At 55.1% G+C, this 13094-nt stretch overlaps 2 protein-coding genes across 3 annotated transcripts; both read right to left on the bottom strand.

The window, feature by feature from the left end:
- Positions 1 to 54: 54 nt before the first annotated feature.
- On the bottom strand, positions 55 to 1785 carry LOC136002109 (avidin-like). Its single transcript, XM_065656943.1, has 4 exons — positions 1693 to 1785; positions 944 to 1154; positions 705 to 837; positions 55 to 270 (listed from the first exon to the last, which is right to left on the bottom strand). Exons 1-4 carry the CDS (start codon positions 1756 to 1758, stop codon positions 237 to 239), a joined length of 444 nt encoding a protein of 147 aa, XP_065513015.1. The 5' UTR covers positions 1759 to 1785; the 3' UTR covers positions 55 to 236.
- A 1840-nt stretch (positions 1786 to 3625) lies between these two features.
- Positions 3626 to 5379, bottom strand: LOC136002108 (avidin-like). Of its 2 annotated transcripts, none has more exons than XM_065656941.1 (4): positions 5288 to 5379; positions 4549 to 4762; positions 4040 to 4160; positions 3626 to 3773 (listed from the first exon to the last, which is right to left on the bottom strand). In XM_065656941.1, exons 1-4 carry the CDS (start codon positions 5357 to 5359, stop codon positions 3674 to 3676), a joined length of 507 nt encoding a protein of 168 aa, XP_065513013.1. In that variant the 5' UTR covers positions 5360 to 5379; the 3' UTR covers positions 3626 to 3673. The 2 variants fall into 2 exon arrangements, with proteins under 2 accessions (XP_065513013.1, XP_065513014.1); XM_065656942.1 differs by having other exon boundaries at positions 4040 to 4139.
- Between the last annotated feature and the right edge of the window lie 7715 nt (positions 5380 to 13094).

Here is a 13094-nt window from a genome sequence, read left to right as displayed (position 1 = left end):
ACAAACCCAGTGGGTTTAAGGTAGGGCAGAAACCGGAGCCAAGCTCTGCATCCCCACAGTAACCTTTTATTTTGTACCTGGTGCCCAGCCTTCACACTGGGCTGAACTTGCCTGCGAAAGCATCAACCTGTGGGCTGAGCATTGCTGAAATGCAGCACATCAGTGTGCGCAGATCCTGGCTGGGAAAAGCACCATCTCCTCACAGTCCTGGACCTCCTGGATTTTCCTGCTTGCTGTTATTTTATTCGGGTGAAAACGCTGGTGCCAATCCTGCAGGAAACACCAAATCAGGGTAATTCACCTAGCCAGGCTCCCCTACACTGTGCTGTTGTGTACAGAGAGGAAACCCCAGGTGGGGGCACCATGTCCCTCACTGCCTTGCTGGGTGCTGAGTGCGATGGCCAGGGCAACAGCACCCTGTTGCAGAGCTTGCACCGGGTGCTGCCATCATGTCCTGCTCTCTCATTGCTGGGTGCAAGGAGAGTCCCAGGGGGATCTGGCTGGGGCCAGACCCTGTCCTGGGGTCACCCACCCCGAGGCACACCTGGAATGCAGGAGCTGGCCAGGTCATAGGCACCTGCTCGTCACCAGTGACAAACCCATTTCGCCTTCCTGGTCCCACCATGCCTCATCCCGCAGGATTTCTCTCCAGCTCCAGGGTGCAGGAAAGTTTGGCACAGAGGTGGCTGGGACCTGGTTCTCACCGGGTGGCTTTCCAGTCCTCGGCGGGGCTGTCAGCCGCCTCTCGCATGAGCCACAGGGCATGCAGGGTCTCCTCCCCATTGGTGCCCACATAGCACTGGCCCAGGAAGGCGGTTGTCCGGGCTGCCTCCGAGTCTGGAAGGATCCAAGAGGATCGTGAGCCAGGATGGAGAGGCACAAAGCCACCCCTCTGTGTCCCACTGTCATCCCTGCTGCATGGCCATAGTCCCCTCCTGCCTACCTTGGAGCCGCCAGTGCACGGTGAAGGAGAAGGTGGGCTGTGGCACCAGTCCTGTGTCCTGCTGGGACCCCTCCAGCGGTGAGGTGAGGATTTGGGGGTCACTGGCCGCAGATCCCGGCAGGTAGGAACCGGAGAATCTACCGTCCTTGCTGAGGATGGACACGACCATGCGGCAGCCGGTGTCACTCCGCCAGGACCCAGAGAGGAGGCACTATAAGGCCAGCACTGTGGCTTGGGCTGCTCCACTAGGTATGGGAGGCATCCTGCTCCTGCCCCACCACCCTGGCTCTTTCCGGGAATGGAGAATGTGCTGCGGACCCTGGGTAAGGCTGGTGTCACCAGCATCACCATCTTGACCTGGGCATTGCACCCGGTGCACTGCATTCTGCCCATCCACTGTTTGCTGCTGCCACCCAGAGGACAGCAGGTTCCCCCCATGCTAAAGCAGAGGGTGCACTGCTTTCCCAGCACGCTTGGTGGGAAAAGGGGTTTATCTGGAGCATGGCTCTGTTTGTCTGTCTCTGGTTGGATTCCCACAGCGAGAAGCAACCTTAGCAGGAGTGTTCCCTCCCTCCCAGCCTCGCCGCGGCTTCCCTCAGCACTGCATTAGTGCTGGTCCCACCAGCACCAGCATCCCACTACCCAGCATCCCAGCACCCGCTCCGTGCTGGGCGCTGCAGCCTGAGCAGCAGGCTTTGGAGTCTAGCAGGGTGCCTGTGCAACATCCACATCACCACCCATCTCCATACCTTCCTTTCCAGAGGGTTGACACGCACTGCCAGGGCAAGAACCAGAGCAAAGGCACCGATCCCCATGGCCACAGGGCTGTGAAGCACCCAGCACAGCTGCCTCCCGACCCCGCATCCCAGCCCCCTTTATAGGGCTGTAACCGGAGCCCTGCAGGCACGGGGCTGGCAGCCATGGGGTGGGTGGCCTGGTGGCAGGGTGCCCAGGACAGGCCAGGCGAGGAGGTCTGGGTGACCTCGGCAGCGCTGGAGGAATGTGGGGATGAGCACGGCTATGGGAGGAGGTGGGGGCTTGGGCCATTTTTAAGGCACTTATAGCAGCATGGAAAGCATCAACCATCTTCCTTGTGATTTTTGACTCCAGTGCATGCAGGCTGGGAATTATTACCTGTTCATATATTTAAGAGCTCCCTGCTTTGCTGGTGCTACTGCCTGACCAGGGTGTCACCTACTTGGTGCCATGTCATCCCTGGCAGCGGCTGCAGCACTGCATGGGATGAAAGGCTCACCCTGCCTTCTGCTTTAGCAGCAATAACATTTCCCCAGAATCTTCTGGGTACTAGCAGCTCATTTTTGCTGGTTTTTAGACGAGTTAGAGGAAGAAGCGACCACAGGGGGGCACTGGTGCCCAAGCAAACGTGTTTGCTGAACACCCAGCATGCTGACCAGCTTTGTATTTGCACCTCTTATTTACGTTTGCTGTTCCTAGGGGCTTTGGATGTACAAACCAGAGTGTGCACTGTCCCTGAATTCCTGAGCTGCCTCTCTGCTCACTGCAGTGCCTGGAGCAGGCATGGCGCTATGGGCAACTGAAAATTAAGGTGGGATTCAGCTACATAAAGACATGGGGGTACTGGGGGTGGTGAAGTCTCATCCTGGGGTCACACCGCTCAGTGTTCAGCATGCCTCAGGACCCTGCTGCTGCTGCTGAGCACCTCTCCCTATGGTCTGTATGGCCCCAAAGGCAGGTGCAAATGGAAACCACCCCTCTCCTAACACATACTGGTCACTGTCACTTTTTATACAGTCCCAAACTCACTGGCTTATCACAAGGGCCTGAGAAATGCCCCCTCAGGGGATCTCTTGCTCTTGCCCTGGATTCCATACTCCATTCTTTCAGCCTGACAACAGCCCCTGCCTTTCTGCACTGCTTGGCAGGGACAAGCTGCCCTGTTTGAGGTGGCAGCCGCTGCTCCATATCACACATGACACTGTGCACTGACCTTGCTGGGGATGAGCCAGGCTGGACGGACTGTACCAGTCGTGTGCTGGTGGCCCTGGGCCTGGTTTATATTTGTAACACTTTTTCAAGAGGCGTCGTCTTCACCGATGGACCTGCCAAAAACCTTACACTTGAAGAGCTGACTAAGCTTGGCAAGTGTCCACAGAGGCAGAGTGGCACTGCCAAAATGCAGCAGTACAAAATGGTAAAACCCCTGCTTCTAATGCAGGAGGATGGGATGGGGCAGGGGCTTTAGCTGTGCTCACTTCGGGTGCTGTGTTGTGCAAAGGAAGCAGTTTACTGACAACTCACATCTACCAATGCCGTCACCTCCATCATACAACCCTATGGAGCATAGAGTCCTTGGGCTGGAAAGGTGGGGATGGGTATGAAGGCACCGCAAGGAAGTTGGCTGGATTTGAGATGCAGACACACCTCTGCCACTGGCAGGCAAGTGGGGAGTGATGGCTCAGGGTGGAAGTTTGGGTTAGGATGAGGTGGGAAATGAGCCCAGAGAGCAAGATGGGGGGGATCAGAGGGCATCCAGATGCCCCTGGCAAAGGGCAGTGGTGGCCAGCAGGTAGCAGTGAGCCCTCCCCTCTGCAGGAGGACCCATGGGGACAGAATCCACCTCAGAGGGGAAGTGAGGGCAGATTTTTAAAAAAAGATGACCAGAACTGACATGATTTTAATTTTTTTTTTTAATGTGAGAGGCTGATTTTACTTCCCTTGGAGGGTCCAGTCTGTAGCTGGAGGGTGCTGTCATGGGGCGGGTGAAGTTGCATCCTCACAGGATGGGGACAAGCTCAGCAGAGTCTTTCCTTTCGGGGTGCGTTTGCGTGTGAAGATGTTTCTGCCTACCCTGCAGAAAGCAGAGAGATACCATAGGACAATCCACAGACAGGGTCCACTCAGGGGTGTCCCTAAATGCCCCCCAGCTCACCCCAAGAAGCTGCCAGATGCCCCTAGCCAGGGCAAGCCCCTAGCCATGAGGCATTGGCATCCCCACTGCAAACCCATGCTGCGGGCTTCCCAGGGCTGCTCCCTTGCCCAGGTGGATGCTTGTCCTCAGGGGGTCCTGGGGAGGGTCCCTCTGTGGGGCCACTGACCCCAGTGTCCCCCCACTACCTCGTGGCTTTCCAGTCCTCCTCGAGGGACCCGACAGCTTCACGCAGCAGCCACATGGTGGTCAGTGTCTCCTTTCCACCCTTGTCCACGAAGCACTGCCCTGTGAAGGCGGTGGTGGCGTCTGGGGGAAGCATTTGGTGGAGGTTCAATGGGGACGACACCTCCGCTCACCAGCTGCTTCCCCCTCCCCAAGGACCTGCCCTTCCCCAGCATCTCCCTCAGGGGAGCCAGGCTCTGCAGCACCACATCCCCCATGCCCAAATGGGGTCTGGACCCACCATGGTCACCTTGTGCTGCCCAGCAGGGATGTATGCAGAGACTCTGGGTGAGGAGGGGCTGACCCCTGCAAGCCCAGCATTGCCCATGCTGGGCAAGTACCCTTGCCTTCCTCTACTTAGCTGCACCAAAGCATGACCCAGTAGACTTTCCAGCAGAGGAAAAGTCATCCTGGCTGCCTAAGTGGCTCCCATTGCCCCCACGGTGTTAACCCCGGGTGTCCCAGCACTTACTGGAGAACTTGTCCCAGCGCACGGTGAAGGCAAAGGTGGGCCAGATCCCCTCACTGCACTGCTGCTGGGCACCCTTCAGGGGGGAGGCGTGGGCGCAGCCGCCAGTGAGGGTGACCCGCGTGAGGTATTTCCCCTGGAAGTCCCCGTTGTCCCTCACTGCTGAAATCTCCATCAGCGAGTCCTGCTCATTCCTCCACAGCCCACTGAGCTGGCACTGAAGGGACACGGCCCAGAACATAATGCAGAGTTGGACCCCATCCCTCCCACCGCCCAGGTACAACTGCAGGCCATGGCTCTCCCTGTCCCCAGTTTGGGGTAATGCTCCCCCAGGTGCTGCTGGCTGCTGAGTGAGATGGTGCAGCAAGGCACATCCCAGCCTGTCAGTACGTGTGGTGCTCCTGGGCACAGACCCTGCGGGAGGGGGTGCTCTGTGCACTGTACCCCTGGGGACAGACCCCATGGGAAGGGATGCCCCATGAATGGTGCCCCTGAGCACAGACTCCATGGGAGGGGATGCTCTGGGCATGGTGTCCCTGTGGGAGCAAAGCTTTGTGGAGATGGTGACTGACTGGGTGGGGGTCACCCAGAGATACCTTGCCCATTGTCCGGAGAAGGTACTTGCAAAGCTTTCCTGCTTGTCCCAGCCTAAAATGGCATTTAATAGAGACCACCCCCTGGCTGCCCATGCTGCCTCCCAGTGCCGTGTCTGCCACATCCCCACCACCAGCTGTCCCCATACCTTCCTCTCTGCAGAGGTGATGCATGCTACCAGGGCCAGGACAAGGACCAGGGTGAAAGCACTGCTCCCCATGGCTATGGAGCTGTGAAATGTCCAGCACGGCTCCCTCCCAGCTCTGTGCCCTGCCTGGCCTCCTTTATAGGGCTGTAACTGGAGTCCTGTGGGCACAGCAGGTGCCAGGCTAGCAGCTGTGAGATGGGTGGCCAGGTGGCAGGGCGCCCAGGATAAGTGAAGTGAGGAGGTCTGTGTGACCTGGGCAGTGCCGGAGGAATGTGGAGATGAGCATGACTGTTGAGAGAGGTAGGGGAGCAGAGATGACTTGCACATCCACTATCCAAGAGGCCCTGCCAGCCCATTTTTTGCTCTGTGATGAAGCCTTTGGGGTCAGCACAGTCTGGCACTCTCCTGCTGCCACCATCCCAGTGCTGCCATCCAAACACAATGCTGCAGCAAGCACAGCCTGACCAGCTCTTCTCTGCTGTGCTGAAGGGTGGTGTGTCTGCCCATGGGAGTTCATCCTCATGCCAGTCTCCTCCTGCGTTGCAAGTTTCTTCTGTTGTTTCTAAGCTGTATTTTCTCCTGGCTGTGTTGGGCTTTCCCTGGCTCTGGGAGCTGTGACTGTTACTGCAGGGGGAGGTCTTGGACACCCTGGAATTAATCCCTCTTATCAGTGCAGAAGGGTTTTTCTGGAAGATACATAGGTATTACAATTTGCTTATCCCCATGGGAAGGGATGCCCTGTGCATGGTGCTCCCATGCACAGAACCCATGGGAAGTGGTGCTGTGTGCATGAAGCGTTGAGCCTGGGCAGGGTACAGCTCCATGCCAGAGCCCAGCCTGAGCCCTTCCAAGGGGTCCTTAATGGTTCAAGACTATATGAAGGGTGGGAAGGTGAATAGGGGTCCTCAGACCACCTGGCTCTTGCACAGGGACATGACATAGCCACCTCCTCCAAGATATATCTCCAGTCAGGTGAACATGTCACTGCTGATGCTTCAGGGGAAGACAGAACTGGCACCTGGCTGTGTCCAGGTCAGAAGGGATCTCTCTGGCCCCTGCCCTGCACAGAGGATGAGCATCCGCTTTAAGCATCCACCAGACACACATCTGTCTCAGGCTTGAAGACACCAGAAGGGCCACTCTCCTCTTTCCAGAGAGTGTGATGTGGTGATGTGCATGTGCATATCGCACTTCGTTTTTAATTAGAAAATTATAGTATCTGCCTTCAGCTCCCATCCCAGGGACAGTCCAAAAGCCATTGGGGTCCCACCGCCACTCCCTTGCTTGCTGCCCAACTGGCTCTCAGCACCCACCCCCAGAGCTCAATGCTCCCCCCAGGGTCTCCATAGAATCACAGAATGTCCTGAGTTTGAAGGGACCCACAAGGATCATCGACTCCAACTCCTGTCTCTGCGTATGGCAATGCCACAGACCATACCATATGTCTGAGGGTGTTGTCCAGTCTCTTCTTGAACACTGTCAGGCTTGGGGCTGTCACACCTCCCTGGGGAGCCTGTTCCAGTGCTCCACCACCCTCTGGGTGAAGAACCTTTTCCTAATGTCCCCTGGCACATCTTCCTGTCATTCCCTTGGATTCTATCCCTTGTCACCAGAGAGAAGAGATCAGTGCCTGCCTCTTCTCCTCCCGTTGTGATGAAGCTGTAGCTGTGATGAGGTCTGCCCTCAGTCTCCTCTTCTCTGGGCTGAACAAACCAAGCAACTTTAACCACTCCTAACATGGCTTAGCTGCTCCTCATATCCATGGATGTAGCCCCAGCCCAGAGCAGGGGTGGAGAAGTGCTCTGCAGAGCTGCTCTGCCCAGGACTCACCATTGGCTTTCCAGCCATCTTTGAGGCTGTCAGTCTCCTCTGTGTGATCAACGTGGTCCTTAGTATTATCTTCCTGTCCTTGTCCGTGAAGCACTGGCCATTGGAGGCAGTGGTGGAATCTGCAGCCCGTGAGGGGGTGGGATGTGGGAGAGTGTGCTGGAATGGGACTTTCCCTCTCAGGCAAACAGCTTGCCCGTTTGTGAATGGGAAAGGCTGCTTGTGCATGGGTGATGTTTCCCTCCCCAGCCTCCTGTCCTGCTGGAACTGGGGACATGGCACTAGACAGGAGCAAGCTACATAGGGAGTGGGGGGTGAGACCAGCTGAGCCTGCATCCAGCTCTGCACCACCTCATCCTGGGTAGGACCTGTCTGGACAAGAGCCAGAGGTGGGGACCAGGATGGTGCCACCAGCCATGCAGTTCTGGTGTTGGGGATGGGAGAAGACTGGGGACACCATAGGAGTGCAAAGCTCTGAGGACACTGCAGAGACGGAGGAGCATTTGGGAAACCAAAAGGGAAGAAAGGGGATCAGCAAGTACGCTGCAGAGGAGGGTAGAAGAGCATTGGCGAAGGCACAGGGAGGGCAGGGGAGGCCTGGGGACATAGCAGGGAGATCAGGAGAGCATTTGTGACACCGCAGGGAGGGCAGAGGAGCTCTGGGGACACAACGGGGAAGATGGGAAAGGAGAAACACCTGAAAAGCTCTGATTGATGGTGAAGCCAAAGGTGGACTGGCTATTCTGGATCATGTGATGGTGAGACCCTAGCACCATGACACAAGGAACTTGTCTGGGATGTCTCTCATGGTTGGGTGGTAGGAGCCAGTGAAGTTCCCTTATCCATTCACATCCTTGATGGTTGTGTTGGAACCCAGGTCATTGATCCAGTGCCTGGTCAGCACACGCTTGAGCAGAGGGGACTCGGTGCTGCAGGACAGCCTGGGCAGGACAGCAGGAGGAGGGACCCCTGGCAGCTGCAGAGGGGAAGCTGGAAAAGCCACAGGTCCCCCATCCACCCAGAGGGACCGTCAAGTATGATAAGCTCAATTGTGGGCTGGGGAGGTGGATTGCACCTGGGGAGTACCCCAGCTCCCAGCCAGCCCCAGGAGGAGCTGGGGACCTGGCCAAGGAGCTTCTCCACCCTCCTGGATGACGACCCATGTTTGGCAGGCCTGCAGCCAGAGCTGGGCCAAGAATAGAGGTAAAGGAGCAGAGCAGGGTGTGCGGTCCCAACCAGGGGGCTGTCAGGAGTGACAATAATGCAGACACAGCAGAGGGGATAGGAACTATGGGGCTTCATTTATAAGTGAAGTTATAGGCCTGAAAATCAAGTTTATTCTTTTGTCATCACTGCAGTGTGGCTGTGTACCAGGTTTTGCCTGTGCAGACACCTGAATTGACCAGCCATGGAGACCCTGAGTGACCTGGAAACTCCCTAGTTCAACCTACTTAGGTGGGACAACAGCTGGATTGAGACAAGTGTTGAGCACTCACATGCTCAGTGTTGAGACATTTGTAAACAGCTGATAAGAACAGTCTCTGCAGTCTTCCACATGTGGTTAAGACATGTAAATGCTGGAGGACCCCTGCAACAGCAAATACTTATCCATTTTGACAGCGACTGATTGTTTGAGGGATTTGATCCCCTACGCGAGCGTTACCCCATGCCAAGATTCCGATAAATTAGTTTTTCTTTTATTAACCAAAACACTATGTGTGAGCACCTGCTCAACACAGCCAAGGCAGCAGCCACACACTCTGCATGACTGCAAGGTGCCTCCTGCCTCCTCCGGCTCCGCATGCCCCTGAAGGCATCTGCGGTACATGAGTGGCCATGACCACAACCAAGGCTTGCCATGTAGCAGCAAAGGCTGGATTTCCTCACAGAGGGAGGTCTGCAGTGAGGCTGAAGGAGACCCTGCTGCTCAGGACCCTACAGCACCAGGGAAGGTATTCCCATACACGTCCCTCCTGGGGACATGAACAACCCTGGATCTCGCTGGGTTGGGTCTGTCCACCCGGACCTGGCTGGCCATGCCAATGCCTTCCCAGAAAGTCCTGGGTGGTACAGGCAAGGAGGGATGGTGAGAGGGATGGGTATGGGGACACAGAGAGAGATGAGGAGAAGAATGGGGATGGGGATGGGGATGGGGACAGGTATGGGGATGGGGCTAGGGATGTAGATAGGGCTGACTAGAGCAGCCTGGTGACACAGCACAGCCTGGGCATTACTGGCTGGAGGCCCAGTGTCCTCTGGCTGAGGGCTGTGCCTGTACTTCACCCTTGCCCTGCAGGAGCCTCTGTACCCAAACCACATCTGGTCACTGCAGGGGACACACAGAAGGATGGGGAGTCACCAGGTCAGGGCGAGGGCATGTGTGCAGGAATGGCTAGTGATCTGCAGCAGCTCCAGGGATTCAAAAGGTGAAGGAAGTGAATCTGACCAAGCAGCAACAAGAAAACCCCAGGGCATTGCTGGCTGGAGTGGGCAGCCCCAGTTAAAGGTACCAGGTGAGAGCAAAAGGCCAGGGAATGCTGGGGCAGGATCAGGCCAGGGTGGTCTGTTGGTGTTGGGGAGCAGGACCAGGATAGGTGATGTTTGAGGCAGCTGTGGAATGTGGCTTGTGGGGCAGTGGTGATGACACCATCAGTGTTGGCTTCCTGTAAACTCTGTTGGTTTACTTTCTGTTTCTGTTCCCCTGTTTAGAAAGCAGACTGCTTAGATCATCTTTTATCTCATCGGCTGCCTTTTTAGGAGACCCCAAGAAATGGAACTGGAGGCTGTGAGGGTGATGAAAGAACAGAATGAAGTATTACTACTCAAGGGTCCCACATGGTCCCACAAATTTCTGGATGGAATTGCATCTGCCCTGTGGGGTCCTCCCACCAGAGCTTTCAAGCTCATCCTTCCATTCCCACTGGGGTCCCAAAGCTTTAACCTCACAGTCCCTTTGGAGAAGATTTTGGGGACCCACTCATGCTTCTGGTGACAGCCATATCAGGCATTTCAGGAGGGTGAGCATGAGAATGAGCACAGGGTGGTCAGGGAAGTGCCAAGGATGCCCCCGTGCAACGGGGCTGAACTGAGGAGCTGTGTGTGGAATGCAGGGGTGAGGATGATGATGCAGCAATGAGGATGATGGTGCAGGTATGTCTTTCTATTGAAAGCTGAACCACCAGGCACAACAGCCAGTTGGGCTCAGCTGGTACAAGTGTACACTGGAAAGGCTGTGGTCCATGTACTCTCCAGGAGCTGGGGCAGCTGAAATCAGTCCCAGAGTCCAGCAGGGAAGGAGGGAGAGGAGCAGACGCTGAGGAAGGCTGGGGAAGAGTGGACACACCATGAGAGGAAGAGGATGATGGACAGGCCCTGACATTGCCCCAAAGTCCCTGCTGCATCCCAGTGTCTTTCCCCAGCAGCCCTGAAGCCCCCAGACAGCACCCTCCTTCGAGCCCTTCTCACCTGTCCCTGCTCGCACGATTCTGCCCAGTGTGCTCAGGATGCCTGAGTTAGGAGCTGCACATTATGGATTAGGAAACTCCTGTGTTAGAAACTTCATGAGTTATGGAAGTGATGAGTTAGTGAGTTCACATGGTAGACAGGTCTGTGCAAAGGGTATTTCTCTGATTTGACATGTTTGGCTTCTTTCCTAGTGAGCTGATATAATAAAGCATAATGTAATGGTAATATTTTACTCTGAATTTGAGCATCTGGAATGAGCCTTATCCTGTTCCACCCTCTGGCTGATGAGATGAGAGGCAGTTACTGTGAAATACATGCGTATGTACACAGATATAGCAGGAATCCCTCCAGTATCTGATCTTAGCCACCCAGTGTGCCCAGTAGCTGTCCCTGGAGCCCAGGTCACAGAGTCACAGAATCATAGAATGTTAGGGAGTGGAAGGGACCTCAAAAGATCATCCAGTCCAATCCCCCTGCTGGAGCATGAACACCCAGATGAGGTTACACAGGAAGGTGTCCAGGCGGGATTTGAATGTCTCCAGAGAAGGAGACTCCACAACCTCCCTGGGCAGCCTGTTCCAGTGTTCTGTTACCCCCACCGAGAAGAAGTTTCTCCTCAAATTTAAGTGGAACCTCCTGTGTTCCAGTTTGCACCCATTGCCCCTTGTCTTATCATTGGTTGTCACCGAGAAGAGCCTGGCTCCATCCTCCTGACACACACCCTTTATATATTTATAAACATTAATGAGGTCACCCCTCAGTCTCCTCTTCTCCAAACTAAAGAGACCCAGCTCCTTCAGCCTTTCCTCATAAGGGAGATGCTCCACTCCCTTCATCATCTTTGTTGCCCTGCACTGGACTTTCTCCAGCAGTTCCCTGTCCTTCTTGAACTGAGAGGCCCAGAACTGGACACAATATTCCAGATGTGGTCCCACCAGGGCAGAGTAGAGGGGAAGAAGAACCTTTCTCGACCTACTAACCACCCCCCTTCTAATACACCCAGGATGCCATTGGCCTTCTTGGCCACAAGAGCACAATGCTAGCTCGTGGTCACCCTGCTGTCCACCAGGACCCCCAGGCCCCTTTCCCCTACGCTGCTCTCTAATAGGTCGTTCCCCAACTTATACTGGAACCTGGGGTTGTTCCTGCCCGGATGCAAGACTCTACATTTTCCCTTGTTATATTTCATTAAATTTTTCCCTGCCCAACTCTCCAGCCTGTGCAGGTCTTGCTGGACGGCAGCACAGCCTTCTGGCATGTCAGCCACTCCTCCCAGTTCAGTGTCATCAGCAAACTCGCTGATAGTACACTCTATTCCCTCACCCAAGTCATTGATGAATATCTTGAATAATACTGGTCCCAGTACCGACCCTTGAGGCACTCCACTAGATACAGGCCTCCAAGTAGACTCTGCCCCATTGACCTTCTTTCCTTCAGCTAGTTCACAGTCCACCTCACTACCCGATTGTCCAGACCACACTTCCTCAGTTTAGCAGCAAGGATGCTGTGGGAGACTGTGTCAAATGCTTTACTGAAGTCAAGGTAGACCACATCCACCACCATATCCACTGCTCTGCCATCATCTATCCACCTTGCTATGTCTTCATAAAAGGCTCTGAGGTAGGTCAAGCATGACTTCCCCTTGGTGAAGCCATGTCGACTGCCCCTAATGATCCTCTTATCGTTGATATGCCTTGAAATGGCACCAAGGATAAGTTGTTCCATCACTTTCCCAGGGATGGAGGTGAGGCTGACTGGTCTATAGTTACCCAGGTCCTCCTTCTTGCCTTTTTTGAAGACTGGAGTGACATATGCTTTCCTCCAGTCCTCAGGCACCTCTCCTGTTTCCCAAGACTTGGCAAAGATGATGGAGAGCGGTCCAGCAATGACTTCAGCCAGCTCCCTCAGCACCCGTGGGTGCATCCCATCTGGACCCATGGATTTATGGATGTCCAGATTGCTTAATTGCTCCCTAACCCAGTCCTCATCAAGCAAGGCAAACTCCTCCATTGCCCTGCCTTCCTCTGGGGCATCAGGGGTACGGGGCTCCTCAGGACAGCCTCTGGCAGAGTAGACAGAGACAAAGAAGGCATTCAGTAACTCTGCCTTCTCTGTATCTTCTGTCACCAGGGCACCCACCCCATTCATCAGTGGGCCTACGTTGTCTCTGGTATTAGTTTTATCTGCCATGTATTTGAAGAAACTCTTTCTGCTGTCCTTGACCCCTCTCGCCAGGTTTACTTCTAAGGAGGCCTAGACTCTCTTTGCTGCGTCCCTACAACCTCTAACAACAGTCTTATATTCTCCCCAAGTGGCCAGCCCCTCCTTCCATGATCTTCAAAACTCTCCTCTTCCACTTGAGCTTACCCAGCAGTTCCCTGTTTAACCATGCAGGTCTCCTGGCTCCCTTTCTTGACTTCCTACATGTTGGGATGCTCTGATTTTGAGCTTGGTAGAAGCAGTTCCTGAACGCTAACCAACTATCTTGGGCGCCTTTACCTTCAAGCAGCCTTGC

The sequence above is a fragment of the Caloenas nicobarica genome, chromosome Z, assembly GCF_036013445.1.
Source record: "Caloenas nicobarica isolate bCalNic1 chromosome Z, bCalNic1.hap1, whole genome shotgun sequence".
Lineage (NCBI taxonomy): Eukaryota > Metazoa > Chordata > Aves > Columbiformes > Columbidae > Caloenas > Caloenas nicobarica.
Note: the sequence above shows the minus strand (reverse complement) of the source record. Positions and strands in the feature narration are given on the sequence as shown.

What these genes read in the sequence shown, in the direction of transcription:
- LOC136002109 (XM_065656943.1), bottom strand. Translation starts at nt 1,758, where the DNA reads ATGGGGATCGGTGCCTTTGCTCTGGTTCTTGCCCTGGCAGTGCGTGTC. An exon ending in TCAACCCTCTGGAAAGGAAG is followed by an intron (nt 1,155 to 1,692) that starts GTATGGAGATGG and finishes CTGGCCTTATAG; the next exon opens with TGCCTCCTCTCTGGGTCCTG. An exon ending in GAGGACTGGAAAGCCACCCG is followed by an intron (nt 271 to 704) that starts GTGAGAACCAGG and finishes TGTTTCCTGCAG; the next exon opens with GATTGGCACCAGCGTTTTCA.
- LOC136002108 (XM_065656941.1), bottom strand. Translation starts at nt 5,359, where the DNA reads ATGGGGAGCAGTGCTTTCACCCTGGTCCTTGTCCTGGCCCTGGTAGCA. An exon ending in TCACCTCTGCAGAGAGGAAG is followed by an intron (nt 4,763 to 5,287) that starts GTATGGGGACAG and finishes GTGTCCCTTCAG; the next exon opens with TGCCAGCTCAGTGGGCTGTG. An exon ending in GAGGACTGGAAAGCCACGAG is followed by an intron (nt 3,774 to 4,039) that starts GTAGTGGGGGGA and finishes TGCTTTCTGCAG; the next exon opens with GGTAGGCAGAAACATCTTCA.